General features: G+C 39.3%; 1 protein-coding gene across 1 annotated transcript; it reads left to right on the top strand.

The window, feature by feature from the left end:
- The first annotated feature begins 1,824 nt into the window (after positions 1–1,824).
- Positions 1,825–22,968, top strand: SLC6A19 (solute carrier family 6 member 19). The gene is made up of 12 exons (XM_066205833.1): positions 1,825–2,085; positions 10,360–10,500; positions 11,949–12,086; positions 13,057–13,238; positions 13,994–14,104; positions 14,855–14,967; positions 17,234–17,362; positions 18,112–18,268; positions 18,406–18,610; positions 19,186–19,345; positions 21,570–21,732; positions 22,271–22,968. The coding sequence occupies exons 1-12, from the start codon at positions 1,884–1,886 to the stop codon at positions 22,475–22,477; spliced, it is 1,908 nt and encodes a 635-aa protein (XP_066061930.1). The 5' UTR covers positions 1,825–1,883; the 3' UTR covers positions 22,478–22,968.
- The last annotated feature ends 308 nt before the right edge of the window (positions 22,969–23,276 follow it).

Here is a 23,276-nt window from a genome sequence, read left to right as displayed (position 1 = left end):
TTCTTCACTACAAGAGTGGCAAGGCACTGGGACAGGTTGCACAGAGAAGCTGTGGATGACCCATCCACAAGCTGGGTGGGGCTTTGAGCAGCTTGGTCTAGTGGAAGGTCTCCCTGCCAATGGCTGGAAGGTTGGAACTAAAAGACCCTTTAGGTGCCTTCCAAAGCTGATGATGTGATGACTCTGGAAAAAAAGAACTAGGTGAAAATCTATGATAGTAAGCTGTGTTTGAAAGCAGAAATGGTAGTCTAAGGGGAAGTTGCTAAGGCAGTTCCTGAAAGATCAGTTTAGGAACAATGTTTTCTCATTCTACTAATGACTAAGGACAAAAAATAGTAGCTTGGTAATTAAATGTCCCTGACACATTCTCAGAAGAATTGGGAATGCTTTGATAGCATCATTCAGGAAGAGCTGTGCAGCTCAATGCACTGGAGTAGCAGAAACGGAGTGAAATTGAACATATGCTTTCAGCAACTAAGAAAAGGAAATTCTGCCACAAGCTAGGAAATCCTTAGTTGGAATCAGTAAAGGAGAAGAAAGTTGCTGCTCTAGTGGTTAATCAGGAGGTAGCACATCCAAGGACCTGACAAGGTCATGTAAAAGGCAAGTGTTATCACTAGGCAGACTGTGAGACATTTTAAGTCATGTTAGGGAAATATTAATACCTATCACAAGGTCCAGGGAAAATCCATATGGGTTACTGTATACAGATCTCCACATGAAGGATGAAGTGGTTTTTGGGGGGTTTTTTGGGGTTTTTTTTTAACTTTTCTATCCAAAGATATTTAATAGCCTTTGGAATCAACTTTGAATAAATTGGTAAGACTGAAAAGAGATGCTGTGACATGTTTACCTCTTTTTCCAGGGGCTGAACTTACAAGATCTCTCCTAGTTCTTTACTTTGACTACCCTGTATCACTGCATGCAATGAGCCTGTAGCTGACAACATTTCTTATGACATATACATTGTTAGATTTTATTTAAGAGTCTTCAGTGACAAGTGACTTACTTATCTTTTGAAAACAACAAGGTTCAGAGGGAACAGTTTTGTTATGATTGTGCTGAAATAATGAGGATAGGAGTAGGAGTGATGAGTAGGAGTGCTATTTGATAACCAGTGTATTTTTTTTTTTATTTTTTACCACTATATCTAGGGTCACAGAAAAGCTGAAGGGACCTTTGATTTCAAGCCCATTTATAAGGCATTATGTTTTTCAGACCTTGTTCTGTACTGATTAGAGGTGTTGGGGTAAGCAAATTATGCTTATGACTTTAAAGGTCAGATTTTATAATTCCTTTAATTCTCCATCCTTTTGGTCAGAACGTTTAGTAGAGTACAATCTATTACAGAGAAACGTTTACCATGAAACATGCAATTTTGTAAGCATTCACGATTGGGAACTGAACATGATGGTGAGTCACAATCATTTTATCTTCCTGATAAAAACAGATATGAAGTCTCTATATTTAGTGTAAGGCCAGTGGAATCCTACTATTCCTCATTTGCTAGGGCTGTATTTGTATTTGATTTAAACAGGGGAGTGGCAAGGGGTGTTGTGTAGCCTTATAGGTGATTAGGGTTTATAGCCAAATTATCTCCTGAATTACATTAGCAGAAATCAATGTATTCTACTGGATGAACAGAGTGTTCTCTAAAACCTTGGCAGATAAAGCATTAATAAGTGTCAGAGCTGACTTGGTCAATTGAATGATTTGCTGACGCTTCTTTTTACCACAAGCCTGCACTTACAAGTCCAGTGCCAAAGGTTCAGTATATATAGCTGAAGGCAGCAAATAGATGGTCTCTTTTTGAGCAGGGTTCTGACAAGCTGCCCTTCTCATTATTCCTCACTGGCAGCAGTTTCAGGCAGGAAATTTAAAACATGGTAAAGCTGAAGCTGCCCAATCCTGGCCTGGAGGACAGGATACCTTCCCATGCTGAACTTGAGGTCCTTGAGAAAGAAGAGGCAGACTCCAGACCAAAATGGGACAACAAGGCACAGTATATGCTGACCTGTGTAGGGTTTTGTGTGGGCTTAGGAAATGTGTGGAGGTTCCCGTATCTCTGTCAGAGCCATGGAGGAGGTATGTCTTTAATACATCTTAACTAACTTTGGGTATAAAGCAGGTTTGATCTCTCTTTTGGTAAGAAAATAATGGAATAGGTTTAGAACTGTTCAGGTCCTGTGAGAACAGTGATGTTCTCTCCAGAAGACTATAACAGAGAAAGTAATTTCACATGTCATGATCACCCACTGAAGTCACATTAGTGATGGAAGAAAAGGAAGGGTCTGTTCTTATTTCAGGACACAGGACTGAATAAGTGAGTCCTTCACTCTCATGTACATAGTTTATTTTCTCAATCTAAACCAAATGTTGCTTTACATATATCCATACATACATATATATAGTGTGCATTTAAAATATTAATAAACTATTTGACTATGATTCTGATCTTGATACCAAGTGATCTTTTTATAATAGGTTTTTCATTGGGCTTGGACTGATCCATGTATCACCTGTAGAGTCAGTGTTTGTGTAATTTGTGCTAGGATTAACAGCATGAATGAAGTTAACATTGAGAATATTCATTTAGAGGTTGGTGTTATTAAGTGATTTAAAATCCAAGTGTATTTTATTTATTGTATAATTTATTGGGACTCCTTAAAGTTTAGGTAAGAACTGAATGACCATGTAAAAAATTTTGTTTTCTTTTGCTGTTTGTTTGGAAAATAATTTTGAGCTGAAACATTGCTTTATATTATACAACAACATAATTTTCATTTTCGTACAGACTTTTTGTCTGCTATCTGATTATTGTTCATGTGTCACTCTGGGATATGTATAAAATGTATTTGTTCCTTTATAATGCTTGGTCATGAAAGAAAAATTTTGGCGTAAGGAACAGTATTTCAAAGTAAGATTTTTTACAGGTACATGGTGACGTTTAAAAATTGCTTTCCTAGTTAGAGTACAGACAAATGAGGGCTCTGTGGGGAGTTGTTCACACAGACTCAGGAACAACAGGTGGCTCAGTTGCAAGAAGAGATGCTTTTATCATTAAGATTTCTCTAACATGGGCTGATATTTAGACTTTGCAGTGCAAACTGGAGGTCATTTGCAGCAGTCAGTTCTTGTAGCAAAGATGTTACAACACACACACAATCAGAAGCCCTTTTCTATATTTGACAATTTTTATTTGAAAAAAGTGGATGTATGTCTCCAAAACTGATGGCACTCATTGGCTTCTCAGGTTTCTAAACTTAGTTTTGGGAAGTCGACATGCTCTGTTTTCCAGGGTGGATTTATAGGCACTTACCTGCTTCTTGGTCTTTCTTTCCTTTGTGTTCTAGTCATGTGAAATGCAGCTGAAAAGCTGGCACCCAACAAATGCAAAGAACTTGGCATGGATCATGGTTTTATCATTCATGTCAGGGAAGACTTATGAATTGCTTGTGTGTGTGTCAGTCCTCTGGCAGCAATTATTTTTCTTTCTCATCATCCTGTAACTTGTCCTTTCTCAGGTAACACTGTCAGGAACTGTGACAGCAGTTAACCCTGGCTTCTTTTTTCCCTGGGATTGTCTCACTCAAAATTTTAGGCAGAATTTGAAAGGGAGTACATAGCAAAGGAATTATAAGCTAATACACAGATATGTATCCTTCTAGCTAGACTTGCTACCTTCCCTAATATTCTTCTGCACAGCACCAAATGCTGTGACTCATATCAATAAACACAAGTGATGCCTTCCTGTGACTTCTTAGAAAGGATTCCCTAATTTCATCACGCATAACGATGGAGAGCTACTGTGCAATCCCACCTCCTCCTCCTCTGCTGTACAATGCACCTCAGCCTCTTATGGTAGGTCCAAATCCAACTCTTGCCACCACTATCCTCCTCCCATAACAGTTTCAGTTCTCAACCTTCTCCCTTAAATCAGAAAAAAAAAAAAAAAAGAAAAAAAAAAAAAGACTGCCTGCTTTTTGGATAGATGCCTTTGAATTTGGACATGTGATTATTTGCATTGTAAAAACAGGTCTCGAAGTTTTTATTTCTGAAGATATTTTGGCATTGAGACAATTTCTGCCTCATGAGATTTCCTGGCTCCTGCATCTCTAATTCCCATTTAGCCATGCATGCAGTGTACCGAGCACCCAATAGAGGCATCACTGCAACATCTTGGATTGCAGCTGTCAGATTGCTGAAGGAAACTCCCTGACACCATAAAACCACTTCAGAATAAGATGTTTGTAGTCATTGCTTATGACATCCTACCTCAGTTGTGCTCCCTCTATCCAGTTTCGCCCAAATCCAGTTGGAAATGTGTACTTACTAAACATTTTGGGCAAGTTTTGTCTTAGTCTTTGCCCCTCAACATGGGGGCCAAGGTGATTAATTTATCTTTGCATTTGTGTGGTCCACTCAGGGGCACAGATGGGCCTCTATAACAGAGTTGGGTGAAACTGTAACATTATGCACCTTTTTCCAAATTATCCACTAGAAAAAAAACGAGTTCACTGAGGAAACTCCGTTCTGCCCCAGTAGTTCAAGTGCCTTTACCCTGGATGGAGTTTGTCCTCATATTTTGTCTCTTCAAGATATGTCTTCACTGAATCCTGGGTGCAGAGCAGCAGGAATCCCTGTTCTGCTCTCCCACTGGAAACAGGGACTATGTTCCTCCTTGGATTGTTCCTGGAGTGATTATTTTAGAGTCCTAAAGCTCACATTGGATGTGATGGTGCATTATGGTTGTGCATTAAGAGACTAAAAAAAAAAACAAAACCAAAAAAAACCAACCAACCAGCTATTTGCTGTGCAGGAAATATCTGCACTGGATGTGAAAAAGTCCTGTATGACCACATATCAGGTATTAGGTATGTGCAGGATCAAGGTTACATAGACTATCTCCTGAAAATTATTTCTAATTTCTAAAAGTTGACTTTGCTGTCTTGACTTTTTTCTTTTTGAATATGAGTTTTATGGACAGATGTTTGGATCATTTTGGGTGAGTGAGGTCTGGTAGCAATGGTGTGGAGAGTATTTCAGCCAAGGACACTCCTGAATGAGGCTGGATGTCCACCTACTTAGTGAACCAGCATGAATACATGTTACATCCTGTATGAAATATAAATGGACTACAGTAAAGTATAAAATTTATCCTTGTGTGGTACTTGGACTTCAAAAAAATGTGGATTTTTTTCTCTGCAAACTGTCTGCAGTGAAAACAGTTAGGAACACTGAGTTTATAAGTAATGCTTATTTTCAGAAGTTGAACTTAAATCTGGAATTATTTAAAAGCTGCTTCTTCCTAAGCACAGCACTATGATAGTGTTTTCACACTGAGGTACCCAAATACACAAAAATAAATTGGTGGTTATATAATTTACTTACTTTTGTTATCATAGAGCTTGTATTTTTTAAAATGGAATATTTACTCCAGTGAAATTTAGTAGAGCAAAGCACATTTTATCCTTTAATGTCTTAAATGTTGTCAAATCCATCATTACCAAAGGCAAAATAGAGTTCAGTATGCACACAGTGTAAAAGGTGTGGTGTTTGCCTCAATGATTTCACCAGCTTAATGAGATTGAAATTTCCCTTCATTTGATAGCTGTCTCTGACATTGCTCATAGCTTTTGTTTAATCTTTATTGAGCAACATGTCATTTAATCAACTGATAAAGAGTTTCGTTTTATCCCTGATGACCATTATAAAAAAGAGGATGCATATTTAATGTTTAAACCATTGATTTTCAAAAAAGTCCCTAACTCTACAGCTCGCATATGGAAACTTTGCCACTGCATGAGGGAGAACTTTTTTATCTCTGTGCATGCCACACTGAAAGAAGGGACAGTTATGACATCAGCAATTCCTCACTTAGCAGTTGACGAAACAACATGTTGCTACAGTTGAGGTCAAAGGATATGTTAGTATAGTAAAACATCTCCATCTGAAGTCTGCCTGCCTTCTCTTTGTGAGGAACTATGTGCAAGAAATAATGATTTTTTTTTTCAATTTGACAGCAGAAGCTCTTCAATTAGAAGGAGAATAACAGCTATACAGATGTTCAAACCAAATATTATTTGTTTTGAAACACAGTATTGAAACAGGTCGAGAATCTAATATCTCAGTTGTAAGGTTTTCAGACTAGAATATCAATCACTGTGTATACAGCTTGTGTATGCGTCTATACAGTGTCTATTTTCAGTTCATTGGTTCATTTGTTAGGATCATAAAATTGTGGCAGCTTAAAAAGTATTTGTTTATTTTTTTGTGTCCCATGTGAACCTGGAAGTGTTCTAAAGGTGTGTGTGTGTGGCACCTTAGGGGCAGGGTGCAGTGGTGAACACTGTGGTTAGTGATTGGACTCCATGATCTTAGAGGTTTTTCCCAACCATAATTACTCTATGGTTCTATACAGCAGCTTTGCCAAGTCAAATTATTACTTTTTCATTACAACTTCTTTCAGAAAGGTTGGGGAGAAATTGAGAGAAAGGAAAAATGCAGCAGCGATGGATTTCTGAGCTGGCTGCTAGAATTGGACTCTAGAAACCAAAGAACCCAAGAAAGAGAAAAGAACTGTCATATATATACATGAGAGCTATAATTTTATTTCTCTTGAAAATATAGCAATATTCCTACAGCTAAATATTGATAGTTTCAAATACACTAAATGCTATTCAAAATGCCGAGTCATTTGTGGCACGTGCCACACATCAGGATGAATGACCAATCACAGAAAAGTGATTAGAGCGCCAGAAAAGATATCTTTTATTGAAGCCAGTTGCCAAAAGTAGCTGTACAGACATGGTATTCTCAGACTTCTATAGAGCATATCATTTAGCCACACACAAAAATCTTCTAACTAAAAATAATCAGTTTTTAAAATCAGCCTGGTTCATCTTGCTTGCATTAAAACCTAGTTACTACTGTAAAAATGTAGACTGACAAACTGAAAACGTTTCAGAGGAAAGCTGAAAACCTGAAGAAAAACTGAGATGTATGTTTTGTTAGTCAGAGACGGAAGGACTCATTGTGATTTATTTGTAGAATTGGCTAAACTTCCAACTTTGCTGACTATTCCTCTCTTTCTTCTGTGTCAGTCTATCCCTTCAGGAAAAGGATTATCTCCAAGAAGAAGAACATCTCCTTTATTTTCTTCCTCTCTTCTCACATCTGAGCTACATCCCCTTCTCAGGAGACCATTTAGTCCTTGCAAGAACAGCCTTGCATTAGTGGGGAGCAGCTCTGTGACAGATCTAGGAGCCTCAAGCTGGTGCTGTCTCACTTTGGAGAAAAGTGGCTTTTTTGTAATGCCAGGAAAGAGTGAACTATGGTGATCCACCCTAGTTTTGAGGACAGTGAACTCTCCTAGTTGCAAATTCAAACTTAGAATTGTGGTCTTAGTTGAGATATTGTTACAAACGGTGTCAGTGCTAAAGCAGGCAATTCCTGACTTACATCTTTCTGACTGTGTATTTTCATGTCAAAAACCTGTGAAACGCATAGGGCTTATTCCAATTTTTGAGGACCTAGGATCTCTTCCAAAACAAGGTTCTTTCCTCTGTTTCCCACTGCTCCAGAGGTTTCTACAAATTTACTGACTGCAGGAGCTAGTACTGTCAGATGTAACAGGGCAGCCCTCTCTCCACGGATTGCTGACTGGCAGCTGAAAGGCAGTTAAGCCAGAAATGGCAATGGACTCCTCATCCAGCTGTGCCTGGCATCATTGTTGACAGTGCAAAGGTTTTGCCCATGTTGGCAGAGGTTCTTGGACTTATGGAAACTGTGTCAAACTCAGTCACTGCAGGGAACTGTCTGTTCTTTCAGTTTCTAAAGGCTTGCCCTGTTTTTTTCTTTACGGACTTCCTTAGGTGTGCTGGAACATGCAGTGGTGTGCACCTAAGGGCCCTTATTCAGCTGATTAGACATGCAGTGCATGCAAATTTGGCTTCAAATAGTTCTCTGCTGATTCTCCACCCTCTTTCTATGAATAACACTTCTCCTAAGTGTTCTACTTTTGCTTTCACAGTAAGCAAGATTTTTGCAGTGTGTGCAATGAGGGCACCCTCACTGTTGCATTCCATCCCCTTGCACCCTGATGTCTTCCTTTCCTAATGGGAGGGAACCTATCCTCCCTCTCCTGATGGGAGAGTCAGTGGGACAACCTCCACACACAGTGTCTCTGGTCTTTCGCAAAGACAGAGTTACTTAGCAGTGCAGGGAAGTACAAGCAGGCATAAATATCCCCTGTGCTCCAACCTCATGTTAGTCTGACTCAGTTTCCCTCGTGTCACACTGACCAGGAGCTCTCATGAAGGCAAGACCAAAGAAGGGCACAATCATTGTGTTTATACCAGCTGTTTTAAATTCTTGAGTATTCTCTCTGTTTCATGCCCAAGCCACATCATAAGAGTGTGAAATCTGACCCTGCAGAATTTGTATGGATGCCTCATCTGAATCTTTTCTTGTTGCCGGCTCTTTTAGATGCATAGAGGTTTCTGCTATACCACACTCTCAGTTCTCTCTGGTAAAGCCCTTCTTGAGCAATGCTAATAGTTAAGTCCAGAAGATAGATCTGTACAGCTACCTGATCCAAACACTTCCCATGTGCACTGAGGATAAGTCTGTGTCACCCTTTGAGACTCAGCCTGGAGGGATTTTGGATCATGCCTTGAAACTTAAGCATAGACTGGCAGTTCAGCTAATGTGCTCCTAATGGTGACACATCACCTTTTTTTGGCAGGTCACAGTAAGATTACGTGAGGACTTGATTAGAAATTATCTTCCTGGTCAAAGATCTTATTGAATATGGAAATGTACAACCTTTGTAGTCTTTTCAAGATATGACCAGTTGGTTCTTATCATACCTGTCAAAGAAAAAAGAATTTTTGATAGCTACCATCGCTGTTGGCAGAAGCAGGGTAAGACCAGGCTCTTTCCTGTGCAGCTTTAGAAAGCATTCAAAGTTAGTCTGAACCTTTTGCTTTCAGCAGACAGCAGGCAGACTGATATTCTGATTTAGGCTCCATTTTTTCTCACTGAGCTTATGTGCACAGTTCACCTCCACTCACAGAGTTCTAGCAGTCTGGGCAGACATGGCTTTCCCTCTAAGACGGAGATTCAGCAGCAGCACAGTCCCAACATCACAGCTCTCCATGTCGACAGCACACGGTGTAAAATCTGCTGCAGGACTTTCAGAGTTGAACCATCCTTTCTGGTGGATATGGCAAGAGTTTTCTATCAGCCTCAGGAGATTTCTTCCAGATGCTTACAGGGATAGCTTTATTAAGATGCTGTTAGAAGTGGTCTTTAAGCATAAGATATCTATGACAGAGCAGTCAGATAAAGGGGTCCCATGACCATCCTTGCACAGACACAAAAAAGAAGAAAGGAAACAAATTAAAAATGTGTGCTATGAGCTCACAGCTTGCCAGCTTTCTTGATAGCTTGGAATCCCCAGGAATTAAATTTCAGTTTCTGGAATGGTTTTCATTCTTCAGATTTCCTCTTTCACTGGCTATCTGATTTTCATTGCACACGTGAGGAAAAAGGTCAGTAGGTACTCAGAACTGAACGCTTAACCTTCTGGTTTCCATTCTTTTCATTGCATTCAGATTGCTTGCTCCTATTTAGATTACGAAGTTAAAGCCATTTTGTGATGACAGATAACCATAATTCTAATGTGCAGCAACATTCAAGCATTTGACTCTGCACTTTCATAGTCCAGTGTGGTATTCTATATTACCTCCCATATCCAAGGTACACCTTATTCAGGAAAAAATTAATTAAGAATACTTGTCCTATACTAATCAACTTTATCGTGATTAACAGGGTTTGAACCCTGTACTTCAAATGTCTTCTAATCAAGCGTGAAAGTTGTTGAATATAGAGGCCAAGAACTTATTGTTGTTTTAGGCAGACAGCCCCAGACTTCTGCCTAATATTTAGAGGTACTTTGCTTAGTTCATTCAACTATTTCATATACTTTGCATGAGTCACAGCTATAAAACCATAATTTATGCTGGAAAAAAAAAAAGTGGGAAGTCATTCCAGGAAAGTAGCTACCTTTCCTCCACTTGCAACACACAGGTGGCTTTTTCAAATTTTGACTTTGACAGTGTATAATTTCTGCTTATGTGTGTCATTGGGAAGAATAGGAATTACCACCTGAAACTACATACGTAATTGAGTGCCCTGCCTGTGCAATCAGGAAAAACATTGCTCAGAAAGCAGGGAAGGGTTTCCACAAAGATGCTTACAGGTTGCTTTTCATGTCAATGTCTCATAAACGTGGTGTTTTTTGTTTTGTTTTAGTACTTCACTGATTGGAATCGTTATTTTTCTCATCCATTCCAGGAGCCTTCATGATCCCTTTCCTGATTTTACTAGTCCTAGAGGGTATTCCCCTGCTTTATCTTGAGTTTGCCATTGGTCAAAGGCTGAGGAAAGGTAGTGTGGGCGTATGGAGCTCTATCCACCCTACCCTGAAAGGAGTTGGTAAGTCAAAAAGCCATCTGAGAAAGCACAAGTCTCTGAATTTACCATCTAAAAAACAAATCTTCCAGGTTTTATTCTGGTGTGCCATAAGAGATTTCAGGATCTAGTAGTTTTCCCCACTTCCAAACTCTCCACTGATAGGTCAAAGTAATCATGATAAAGCCCAATGACAATTTTGTGTTCACATTCCCAAGTACCTTGGGCCCTGTTAAAACCTTTCTCTAATCTGAGACCAATTTCAGGCCTCAGAGGTATTTTCTGTATTATCCATGCTGGCTGTTTTTACCACTAGCATGAATCTTTAGGTGTGTCAAAAATTGTTCTGTAATTATTCTGTGGATAAATATTAGTTGAATCTTTATCTGATAGACTTCAGTTCCACCTAATTTTACTTTTTTGCATCTGAGAGTTACCATTCCAAAAGCCACAGAAACAGTATTTTGCAGAAAGTGTTTCTTCACCTCTGTACCAAACTTCTGAGAATTCAAACAGTTCCTTTGAAAATCTAGTAAAAGCAGCATTATGCACACAACAGAAAAATCTTCACAGCTGCTTCATTACACAGGAAGCACAGGAAGTGCCTCTGAACATCAGGAAACTTGGTGAGGGTGAGCTCAGGCTGCCCAGGGAGGTTGTGGAGTTTCCAGCCTCAGAGATACTCAAAGTCTCCCTGGACATGGTCCTGAGCAACCAACTTTGGGTGGCCAGGCTTGAGTAGGGGGTTGGACCAGGTGACCTCCAGAGATCCCTTCCAACCTCAACCACACACTTGAAATGAAAGAAACAGGACTGCTTTGTCATCTGCTGAATTTGTAAATCAGTTACGAAAGATAACTGATTTATATTCATTGCATCTGGAATTTTTCAGGATTCTTTCGAACCTCAGAGCTCTCAGGAGCTAATGATTAGCATTTACTGTCTGCCAGAGAAGTCATCAGAGGTTGGTTACTTGTGAACAGGCAGAGGAGGACAGATACCAGCATGAATTCTGTACCTGGTCACAGACTGTGCCTCCTGGCAGCCATCCATCCTATACAACACCACCTCTGCTGACCTTTGCAGGGACATTGTGGAAGCAGGAGGTATTTCAGTCTCATTTAATCAAAATCCCGAGTCAGTTGAGCTTTACATGTGTCCAGCATCCCAAACTCCCTGGATATCAGCTGGCAAGGCTGTGAACCGGATTGTGTGGTGTCTGTAGGGAGTAAGTCCACTCATAAAGTTGGCTCCTAAGTGGGCATCACCTTCAGTCTCAGAGAGGTTTTAGGATGTAACTCTATGTAGGACTCACCAGTCCAACCTTTAGGCAACAAATTCACAGTGATAAACCTACATCCAAAATGTAGCAGGGGAGGAAGGAAAGGTTGAGTTTGATACCATGTACTTTGATATATCTTGAAGACAAGAGTGTTGCAATTTAGAAAGTGTTCTCATTTTTTTTTTTCCAGGCATAGCATCAATGTGTGTATCTTTTCTGGTGGGCTTATATTATAATACTATTATTGCCTGTGTGATGTGGTATTTCTTCAACTCCTTCCAAGAGCCCCTGCCTTGGAATAACTGTCCTCTCAATGAAAACAGAACAGGTATGTTTTATAAAATACTGCATTTTGTTGCACAGCACAGATTTCTGTTTCTAATAGTTTCCCCAGATGAGCCTTCCTGTGAAATAGCAGTAAGGCATTGCAGTCCTGTCAGACACATTGCACTATTTGATGCTTGTGTTTTGTACAAATTCACATTAAATAAAATGTGGCCAGCACTTAATCTTTGAAACAAATTTTGGCTTTTTATATAAAACTTCATGGTTGATTTTGATAGATGTGCTCATACACAGAATATTCACTAAGTGCAGATCTAGTCTGAACATTAAAATTTTCCGGATTGATGTAATGTGTTTCAACCATCTCTTCGCCAACAGCCCTCCATTAGCACACTGAAAAGTAAAAAAAAAAGAAAAAAAAAAAAGAAAAAAAAAAAAAGAAGAAGCATAATCCATTTGAAACACCTATATCTCTCAATATGACAAGTCTAGAGCTCCTTGGAGACCGCTTGGTGACAGCAGCTTTGTTTCTCATAGTCAGCCCTGCATGACCCTGTATGAAGCAGGTTGTTCTGCTGGGTCTGTGAACAGCTGTTCAGAGTGCTCTGCTCTGCTCCTCCCGGAATAAGCATGGAGAGGCTCATGTAAGGGGAGGCCAGGGCAGAACATTGCACAGGCCAGCGCAGTGCAGGGAGCTGAGGATTCAACTTGAGCTGACAAGACCTTGAACGATGCCCCACAAAACAGAAGACAAAGTATTGCTGAAGGAGGTGTGGGAGGGGAAGGAGGTGTGGGAGAAGAAGAGCCACTGTATTAAAATACCTGTTAAACAGCTGTCTTTTAAATCTCTCATTTTGCCATGAAACTAGCCTTCAAAAATCTGAAAATTTGTCAACAACAAATCCATTGGCGTTTAGTGGAACAATATAAAACACTGATGTTTATTATTCAGCTTCTTTTTTTTCCCAGGTAAATAAAAGACATACAGAATTACAACCATTTTGTGGTTACAGATTATATAGAAGAGTGTGCCAAGAGCTCTCCTGTAGATTATTTCTGGTACAGAGAAACACTGAACATCTCCACTTCCATTGAGGATTCTGGCAGTATCCAGTGGTGGCTTTTGCTGTGTTTAACCTGTGCATGGGGTGTGCTGTATGTGTGCACAATCAGAGGCATTGAAACAACAGGAAAGGTACTCTATTTTGGGGACTTTTTGCGAGATTATATTAATCATGCTGTTGTGATCCCTTATTTATACAGAATAAATAATGCTGTAGAAGTTGTCTGGTTTTTGAGTCAAAGCATGTCCAAAATTTTTTGTCATCACCGGGACTGCTTTTTGAAGAATGAAGGTGAATTAAATGGAATCTGAATTGATTTGATTTATGTGGAGATTTTTGTGACCAAGTTTTTGTCAGTCTTCCTTCTCCTTACAGGTCCTAGTAACACTTTTTAAAGTATTATCACTTTAACACTAATATTAATCTTTAATGAAAGATCAAGGGACTCTCTTTTAATTATGGCTATTCTCTTCAAAACATACCTATACAGATTTATTTAGGTTTGTGTAAGTCCTAAATATTATCTCTATGAAAGAGTGACCAACATTCTTCTGCCCAGCATAGCCGTGAGAGTCCATCCTTGCATCAGCCTGGTCTCAGGGTGTAGATTATTTCTGATGCTGCTTTTGAATGATCTGAGTTGAATTTCAACCATAACAATTTCTCTTAAACAGACTACTATTGCTAAAAAAAGTGTTTATTATCAAAATGTACCACAAATACTATTGTACTGAACATTTATTACTGTAGTATGATAATTGTGACTCGCTTGAAGCTCACCATTATTGTTATTCACCACACTTTATTTCTCTATTTTCTTCCCTTTTTTTTTAATTCAAGTGTTTTGTTTATTTGAGTGGTTTATTGACATTATTTTTTGGTGCAGGCTGTGTATGTGACATCAACTCTCCCCTACGTGGTGCTTACCATTTTCCTGATCCGTGGGTTGACGCTGAAAGGATCAACCAATGGAATTGTATATCTCTTCACCCCTAATGTGAGTCACTGCTTGGGTCATTGCTCAGTGAAACATGGTGTAGTTCTCTCTGTAATTAACAACTGATTGAAAATTAGTCCTCCCCACCGGTGCTTTTCTAACTATCCCTCAGACACCTTAAAAACTTTCATTCTGTGAGTTGAATCCTCTCCACTGGATATAACAAGTGTACAAATACACAAATATTTTCTCTCTCTGCATCCTTCTTCAAAATCTGTTTTAACAAATTGAATGATCATCACAGAGCAGTGTGGTTGTCATTTATTTGGCTTGATTTATTTTCCTGCATTCTACCTAAGAATCAGCCTAAATTTAAAGCATAAATCATGTATTCGGGAATAGAATCCGCCTAACTGGCATATGAACAAAAAACCTAAGAGAATGGTTTAATTATTTAACAGTTGTTAAACAAAATTAAAAGAGGGCTCACTTCCCATAAGCAGATCTCTGAATGAGCATTATTAATGTTAAGTAATAAACACCTTTTCTGAAAACAGGTATGGCAGCTGTCAGTTATGCAAAACATTTTTTTAATTAATTTTCAAAGTACTTACATATAAACTTCAGATAGGTTTTCTTTTATTAAAAAAACTAAGTTTGACAAAAATATTGATCTATTTGTTGAAATTCTTCAAGAGCAGTGAGTTTTGCATGGTTAATGTTCTTGTTTTAATTGTTGTTTTAAATCTCTCATACTCAGTTGAAAGAGCAATGTTGGCTGTGCTTAAACTTGTATGTCTGATGCCTCAGGTTACGGAGCTGGCGAACCCAGTGACGTGGCTGGATGCAGGAGCTCAGGTGTTTTACTCCTTCTCCCTGGCCTTTGGAGGCCTCATTTCATTCTCCAGTTACAACTCTGTTCAGTAAGTAGCCAGGCAAACCCCAAATATTATATGAATATTTCATTCTTTCAAATGAAACATCTCTATTTTGCCCTGTTATTGTGCTACTTAGGACTGGGACAGCCTCCCCTCAGACATGTAAGGTGCATCTCCTCTGACTGCTCCCAGCTCTCCCAAACCAAGATTTCAGGTCCCTGTTCTGGCTGACTTCCTAGAGAAAGATGTGGTGATCAGGATAGGAAGAAAGGGACTGGTTGCCCACCACCAGCTGATGAGCAGGAGTATTCTCTGTGGGAGTGCTCGGTGCATGATGATGCCCTTGGTCTCAGAGCAGGTGGTAAAGCACATATTTCAAATCAATTCACAGAATACAATTTAAAACTTCACCTTTGAGATTAAGTGATACATCTAATCTTGAAATTAAAATTTAATTCCTTTATATGTGTGCTGTGGGGCCAGGGAGTGAGAAATTCCATCACCCAGGGACTGACCCAGCCTGCAAATTATGCTATAATTGCTATAGCAAGTGCTATATTCAACACTCTCCCTCATAAAATATTGGAGCAAACACCAATGCCTCATGGAGCCTGCATCCCTTCAGCACCCTTGAAAGGAAACCTAGTATTTTTGATAAACATCTCTGAATTAAGTTTTGGACATGTTGTTTGGTCATGCATTAAGGAGTTTGTGTTTCATTTTTGGTTTGGGTTCAATTACACCACAGCAGCATTTCAGTCACTGAGGAAGTACCTTGCAACCACTCCTGATTTCACGTGTTTTTGAAAAGATCACCGGGAATTTTTGGTGCCTGCAAGTCTCAGTGTGAGGTGTCAAGCCTCGCTTAAAGTCCAAGTCAATGTCCCACAGCTATAGGGTCAGAACGGGGAGCATCCACCTTTCCACCTTTCTTTCCTTCTTTCTTTCATTACACAAAGCAAAGGAGCAGTGTCCTCTGGGTTTGCCAACACATGGGGCAGTTGCATTCAGGCCATTTTCATTCAATGCTCAATGATTCATGTCTTAATGACTCAACAAAGTCATTAAACTCCCAAGGAATATAAGTTAAAACATCCCCATGCAAATTCCACAGTGTTACACTGTGTTGTGGGGGCACCTGCAATTTAGCACCTGCTGGACCAGGTGTCAGTGACTGCCCCTGGATTGCTTGGGAGTATAAAAACATCAGAATATACAATAAGGTTTCAATGCCATCAAGAATTCCCTAATTCATAATGAGATGGAGCTTGAGCATCTTACCTTCTCTAAAAGGAAGAAATGTTTTTCAAGCCTGTCATTGAGAGTCTCCTGTTATGTGGCAAAAACTGACACAAGACTACAGCAAGGAATTTCCATTCAATGCTCTACATGCAGCAGAAGCCTATTTGCAACCCTATAAATGGAGAAAGGACACGGTGTGATAGGTCTTGGTTGAACAGGCTTTTCTGTTCTCTTGAACATGTTCAGAAAATTAAATATGAGAACATCAAATTTATCTCAATACCCCTCTCTTGCCCAGGAGAAATAAGGTATCTACTATTTTACAGCCTTCTCTTAAAACCGTTAACTAATTTTATATTGATATTTTATCTATTACCTTGGATGAAAGTCTGTTTCTGGCTCTGCAAATTCTTTGTATTAGCACAGGCACACTGGCAAGGAGTGCCTGCAGCAGAGGTGTTTCTACAAAGAGTTTTTCTGTTCCATCTTATCAGCATAATGTTCCACTGTTCTTCCAAAACTTGAGAACATTTTGAACCATCTTTTCTTCAGTGGTCAAACAAAACTGTTCCCAAGTGCTCTTGGCTGCTGCAATTTCACCATACCTAAGTGCTGTTAAAGGTGAACTTCTGCTCACTTCTCCTGAGCATTTGAATTTAAGCCCAAATCTTTCATCTTGCAGCACAATACATCGGCAGTGAAGGCTCAGCCCATGACAACGTGTTTCTGCACACATCCATGACAAGCTTGAAAAGGAGGAGTCTCTTTTGCCCCTTATACTTTACTTCCCATGAGCCAAACATGGAAACAGCTCAGACAATTATTCCTTATGAACAGGATTATTTGAAGGGGAAAAAACCCCCAAAGAAATCAAAACCATAGCTATTAAATTGCTTAAGGAACCAAGTTTTAATTTACTAAATCTTACAGCACTACTTGTGTGCTTTTAGAGGGTATACTGATGTACCTGTGAATCCTAGACTACTTTTTTCTTAGTCTTGGTAGCCAGTTCTACTATTTATTTTGGGAATGTGATTGACATCCATTGTTCCTTCTCTTTGAATTGCAGCAACAACTGTGAGAAAGATGCTGTGATCGTTTCAGTGATCAATGGTTTCACATCCATCTACGCTGCAACCGTCATCTACTCCATCATTGGATTCAGAGCCACAGCAAGATATGATGACTGTTTTGACAAGTGAGTTATTGGGGGAAAAAAAACCCCACAGAATATGCAGGTGTTTTTTTGCCTGAGGCAGTCTGTTAGCCTGTTGATAATGGATTCATCATTTCTGAATAATTGCAGGTCTTGACCCACATGGCATCAGAATCACTCATTACTTATAAAAAATATGGAATCTTGCAGAACAAATCCCATAGAAAGTGCTAATTGTTTAAGTCATCTTACTTCCTACATAAATGTTGCATAAGCAACTATATTTTACATTATTCTCCATGCTGACATATGGCATAAATGTAACATTCCCTGGTTCCTTTGTTAGCTCCATATTTAGGTTTCCTCCTGGAGGGCTCAAAAGCTTAGGTCTCATCAGAGATGCCTCATTTTAGCAGGGCAGTCAGACTCTGTGGTTTCCAGTCTAGTTCCTCCACAGTCAACCGTGAAACTGCAAGATTCACAGCTGCAGACAACTTAGACATTCCCATAAGCTGTCCAGTCTGGAGGCTGGTGTTTAGTCTGCAATGCTAAGACAGGCACCTACCTCCTGCGCAGGTTCCTAGAGTGTCCATCCATTTAGAGTCATCTCTGCCATGAAAGGCAGCGTTATATTCACCTGGGAAGAAAGAGCACATGCACATTTGCTGGACTTTCCAATGTCAAATCTGATCTTGATATAGTACTCTTGATAACTTGTTTGATGACATAAATGAATCCTGATGATGCTTACAAATTAATAATTTCAAATTACTTACATTTCACTTTTTCAGAAATATTCTTACCCTGATGAATGCATTTGATTTGCCAGAAGGTAACGTAACCCAAGATAACTTTGAACAAATGCAGCAGTTGTGCAACATGACTAATCCAGCAATTTTTGCAAGCCTCAAGTTTGAAACCTGTGATCTGGAAACTTTCCTGAATGATGTAAGTTGAACATCCTAACACATATTGATACCTTAAATGTGGTAGGAATGCATAGCAACTATTTAATTGCCAAGTCTAGTGGCTACCAATGTAAATTTAGGTGCCGTGTGATGTTCATGATCCTAAATCTTCCCCAGGGAGCTGAAGGGACTGGCCTAGCCTTTATTGTCTTCACTGAAGCTATCACCAAAATGCCCGTCTCACCTTTGTGGTCCATTCTCTTCTTCATCATGCTCTTCTGCTTGGGTTTGTCATCTATGTTTGGAAATATGGAAGGTGTGCTTGTACCTTTACAAGATCTCAAGATTATACCCCCCAGAGTGCCTAAGGAACTTATTACTGGTAAGTGCTTTTTTAGAGACAAGTGACCTCCCCACCCTCCCCAGAGAGCAGCTTGTGTGCTGAAACAGCAGCCCACCCTGCTTCTATCTTCTGATCTGGAATGGTCTTAAGACTCCCAGATAACCTACTGGAGATTTTCTCATGTTCCCAAATGGGGCAGCTCATGGGAGGTTCCTTCTGAGACCACAGGCAGCTGTTAACCCTTAGGCTTGCCCATCACCCTGTTCATGATGACCACTGTCTCCTCCACTGGAAAGCTGGAGGATCTGAGTCCTTCACCCAGGCATGATTTCTCTCAGAGCAACATTATCTCACCAGCTATAAGGAAGAGGACCTGTTTCCTCAGCTTTCTCCCTTTTTGTTTGCAACATCTGCCACTTGTGTAATGTTAGGAGAGTTTTACCCAAATAGAAGCCAGCCTCCCTAGAATGCCATTAAAAAACAAAGGGGAGGCCTTCAGGCTGCAAAAGATACTTTTAAAGCTTTATAGCTGCTGGGGAATTATTTTTCTTTCTCGTTTTGCTTTTACTTTCTTTGCCTAAGTGTGCTGTTGTTTTGTTTTCTTTTTCCCACAGGTCTCATTTGTTTGGCATGTTATTTGATAGCTTTCATTTTTGTGCTGAATTCTGGTAATTACTGGCTGACTCTATTTGATGGTTTTGCTGGCTCCATTCCCCTGCTGATAATTGCATTTTGTGAGATGTTTTCAGTCGTCTACATTTATGGAATAGACAGGTATGAAATAAAACTTAGCCATTACTTGATATCAATACATAAAGTGATTATTGTTGTATACTCTACAATCTTGCTACATCTCTGTGCACAGAATTTCTGCTATAGAAATCAATGAAATGATGCAGCTGTAATTTAGGGTTGCTTATATGTTTCAGGTTTCTTAAAGAGTTCTCAGCAAAAAGAAATAATGCTCATTAGGAATTTGTATATGAAAGCTTTCCCCTTTAGTAATACATTATAATAAATAATGCTTTTTAATAACCAGTTCAAATAAAGACATCCCTAGGATATTGCTAGAGAATATTAGGCATCAACAAGAGCCCTGGAGTGCGATGATATGAATGCAAATAATTTATTTTTAAAGTAGACAGCAGAGTGTAGATATTTGCAACAGTTACATAAGAGCCACTATAGCTCATTTGCCTTTTAAATATGGTGACATTTATAGTAACTCTTCTTCAGGATAACTGTATTAAACATTTAATTAGCAGAAACAAAGTACAAGCACATTGGCACTGAGCTGAAAGTTTAACACAGAGGTGTATCCCAGGAGTGTTTACAGGGAGTGCTAAATTATACTGAACAACACAGGGATCTCCAGGCAGGCTGCAGATAATAGTTTACAGCAGCTTGCAGATCCAAGGCCACTGAGATATATTCTTAGCTGATAAATCCAGGACTTTATCAGTTGTAGCAGTGAGTAATCATACTCTCAACTTTCTAGAGATGTAATAAATCAAATTCAAACATCTTCATGTTTACAATTAATATGTAAGAAATGTGAAATAAATACAGGGAATTCAACCACCCACAAGTTTTACTTGAACTTGTGCCAGATTCAGCTGCTGCTCCTGGCAGTGGGGTGAATGCCCTTGTGGCCCATTTTCCCACGCTTTTATACTACTTGAGGAAGCATGAATCAGGTAAGGCAAATTAGATGGTGTACCTTTGAGAAAGAAGGCTTATTTTAATTTGTTATGGACAGAAAAGTCTATGCTGATCACTTTTCCTTCCCTTTCAGATCTCGGAACTCCTTACAAAGTAAATTAAAATTATTCCTAGGACACAAGCATGGGTTGAGTCCATAAACTGGGGGCAATGTGTGTGTGTGGTTGATTCAGAAAAGAGCCTCATACCAAACTTTAATGTTCCTGGCCAGTACAGATCACTGTAGCCCTCTTTGAGAACAGAGTTTTCAGGGCTGCCCAAAAAGGTGTTATCTTCTCCAGATGAGTTTCTGTGACATTTTTTGAGAAAGGGTCATCGTTAGAAAGATGGCTCTGTTGCTTGAAGGAGAACATGTGTGTATTCCATGATACACATGAATACACCTGAAGGTTCGCTGCAGTTGGGACATGGGGCTCCATATCATTTTAAGACACCTAGATCTTAGAAGTTAGGGATGAAAAGATAAAATAAATTTACGTAGTAATTGAGTTTCAAGTGGATTCAGTGTGTTGTTCATAGTTGAAGGACCAACTGAATAGTCCCCTCAGGTTTATCCCCATAGAATATGCAGACAAAAGGACTAAAACAGAACCCAAAAACTTCCAAAGTAACTATTTATTAAGAAGTGTGTGCACAGGGTGTTGCATTATATGGAGAGGCCATAATTTGGTTCAGGACTGATGCAGACAGTACCATTCTCAATGCAATGCTTGTTTCTTCTTGTGGAAATATTTTTGCCCCACTGACCACAGCATGTTCCATGAATAATCGAAATAGCACAATTGTAGGTGTTTTAATAATGTGCAAAATTAAATATTGTTGCTTTATTCAACCTGAGGAAACTGGTAGATATCCAAATTAAGCCAATATTATAATCTAATTATTAAATTACTTCTATTTTCTTTTGTTCCTTTTAAATATTGTGTCACTCTGTTTACTTTATGCCGTACTGAGATACTTATCAAAAAATTTTGCAGCAATACTGCAATATGTTCTGGGGAAAATCCATCTGCATTGACTCTTTCCTGTTGAAACTATTTCACATATGCCTAACAGATATCTTCAAGATACTACGTTTCCAAAAATAATTTTTCAGACTTGCCTTAATTTGAACTACTGAGGCCTAACTCCTGATGTGGTCAATTCTGGTCTCAAACTGAAATTACCAAATTCCTGGGAACCATAGATAGGGGTACTTTGGACTTCCCTGTTTATTAGCAGGCCTTCTTTGATTCTGGCCAGCTTTTAAGTCTGAACTTCCTGGTTTTCTTTCTAGGTTTAACAAGGATATTGAGTTCATGATTGGACACAAGCCCAACATTTTCTGGCAGGTTACCTGGAGACTCATCAGTCCTCTCATCATGTTAGTTATCTTTTTCTTTTATTTTGTGGTGAAAGTCAACCAAGAACTGCTCTACAGTGTTTGGGACCCTAGCTATGTAAGTGTATAAACCAAAATATTTAAGTATTCTTTATTGTAAGAGTCACTGTCAGTTATATTCATCTTTCATCTGAAACAATTTTCTGGCAAACTTGCCACAAGACATGGAAATGGGACTGCTCTCTTTTCTCCTCCTTTGTAACCTCACTTCCCTCTTAATAATGTTTCAGCCCTCCCTCACCCTCTGATTTCAACCTTCCCACAAAAAGGCCGTAAGGCCCTGGTGTCCTGCCAGGCCCCCCATTCCCACATTCCTTTGTGCCAAGGAAGTGTTCCAGCTGCCCCAGTCTCCCTTCCTGGCTTTTACTGCTTTCATGACATTTTCTTTACATCATTTTTAAGTAAAAATAAATCCAAAACAGCTGAGGCTGAAAACACTTGAGCTGAAAGTTACTGTGGAATTGGCAACCTGTTGTGCCATTATGGCCGGCCAGCGTTCTGATCACATTTTTGTTCTGTTGAATTATTGAGTGTGTGCATGTTCCCAGGTATTTGCTCCTCATGACTTTCTACAACTTTGTTGTTTGCTCTTTCAGGAGGAGTTCCCCAAAACAGAGAAGGTTGAATACCCCCCCTGGGTGTACGCTGTCATTGTAATCCTTGCTGGAGTGCCCAGTTTGGCCATCCCTACCTTTGCCATCTACAAAGCCATCAGGAACCACTGTCAGAAAAAAAATGATCGTGCTGGCCTTATTGCTACATCTGAGACTTCTATTAATGGAAACTTAAAGTATTCATCATAAAACCTTTTTACGTTTTTTCCAAATGTGGAAGGATGTTCTGTCAGTGAGGAAAGTGAAAAAAAATATTTTTTTTAAGAATCTGAAGTTAGTTTTATTTTCATGAAAAGATAACCATATGTTGTTTCCAGGTAAACATTTGCTTAACAATGCTATGCACCGTGAAGAGTTGTTGGGCTGGCTCCTGGAAGTAAAACAGTGACATTTGCAAGTGATTGGGGCACCAGGCCAAATCATTTGTCCTGTTCCTGGTTCTGAAGCCAGCTTGTTTGAAACCGGCTTCCATCCTCTCCGCTTGGGGATGAAGTGTACATGGAATGCCATACGTGACTCTTACATGTGTAATCATTCTGGTTGGGTGGCCAATATGAAGGGAACTTAATACTGTCCTTTCTTGCACATTAAATTGTTTTTACTTTACATGCCACTATGTTGCACAAAGCCACTAATATTATTTGTCTCATAGAAAAATTTAAATATTTAATAAAAATGTTTTTAAGTATGAGAATAACAGCTTGATTCATTTAGAATTCTTTATATTTTATAAATTGTCTATAACTTCCAAGTTCCTAGGAGATAGTGCTGCTTCTGCTGATGACAGCAGAGGTAATCTTGCAATGGGGAAACAGCAGTTCAGGAAACAGCAAAATCTGCCTTCTGTGGCTCCCATGATCAAGAGGTGCACGACTTGCCTGGGGAAACCATGCTGATGGGAGATCCAAGGCACACAAAGGTGCAAATATTGCTCTCCTCTGTTGCCATCAAGGTCTAGGTGGCTCTGGTTTATGTACACACACACACA

The sequence above is a fragment of the Chamaea fasciata genome, unplaced genomic scaffold (assembly GCF_029207755.1).
Source record: "Chamaea fasciata isolate MVZ Bird 193981 ecotype frontalis unplaced genomic scaffold, bChaFas1.0.hap1 SCAF_1, whole genome shotgun sequence".
NCBI lineage: Eukaryota > Metazoa > Chordata > Aves > Passeriformes > Sylviidae > Chamaea > Chamaea fasciata.
This window is presented reverse-complemented; position numbering and strand designations above follow the sequence as displayed.

What these genes read in the sequence shown, in the direction of transcription:
- SLC6A19 (XM_066205833.1), top strand. Translation starts at nt 1,884, where the DNA reads ATGGTAAAGCTGAAGCTGCCCAATCCTGGCCTGGAGGACAGGATACCT. An exon ending in TATGATGACTGTTTTGACAA is followed by an intron (nt 17,363 to 18,111) that starts GTGAGTTATTGG and finishes TCACTTTTTCAG; the next exon opens with AAATATTCTTACCCTGATGA. An exon ending in TGGAAACTTTCCTGAATGAT is followed by an intron (nt 18,269 to 18,405) that starts GTAAGTTGAACA and finishes AATCTTCCCCAG; the next exon opens with GGAGCTGAAGGGACTGGCCT.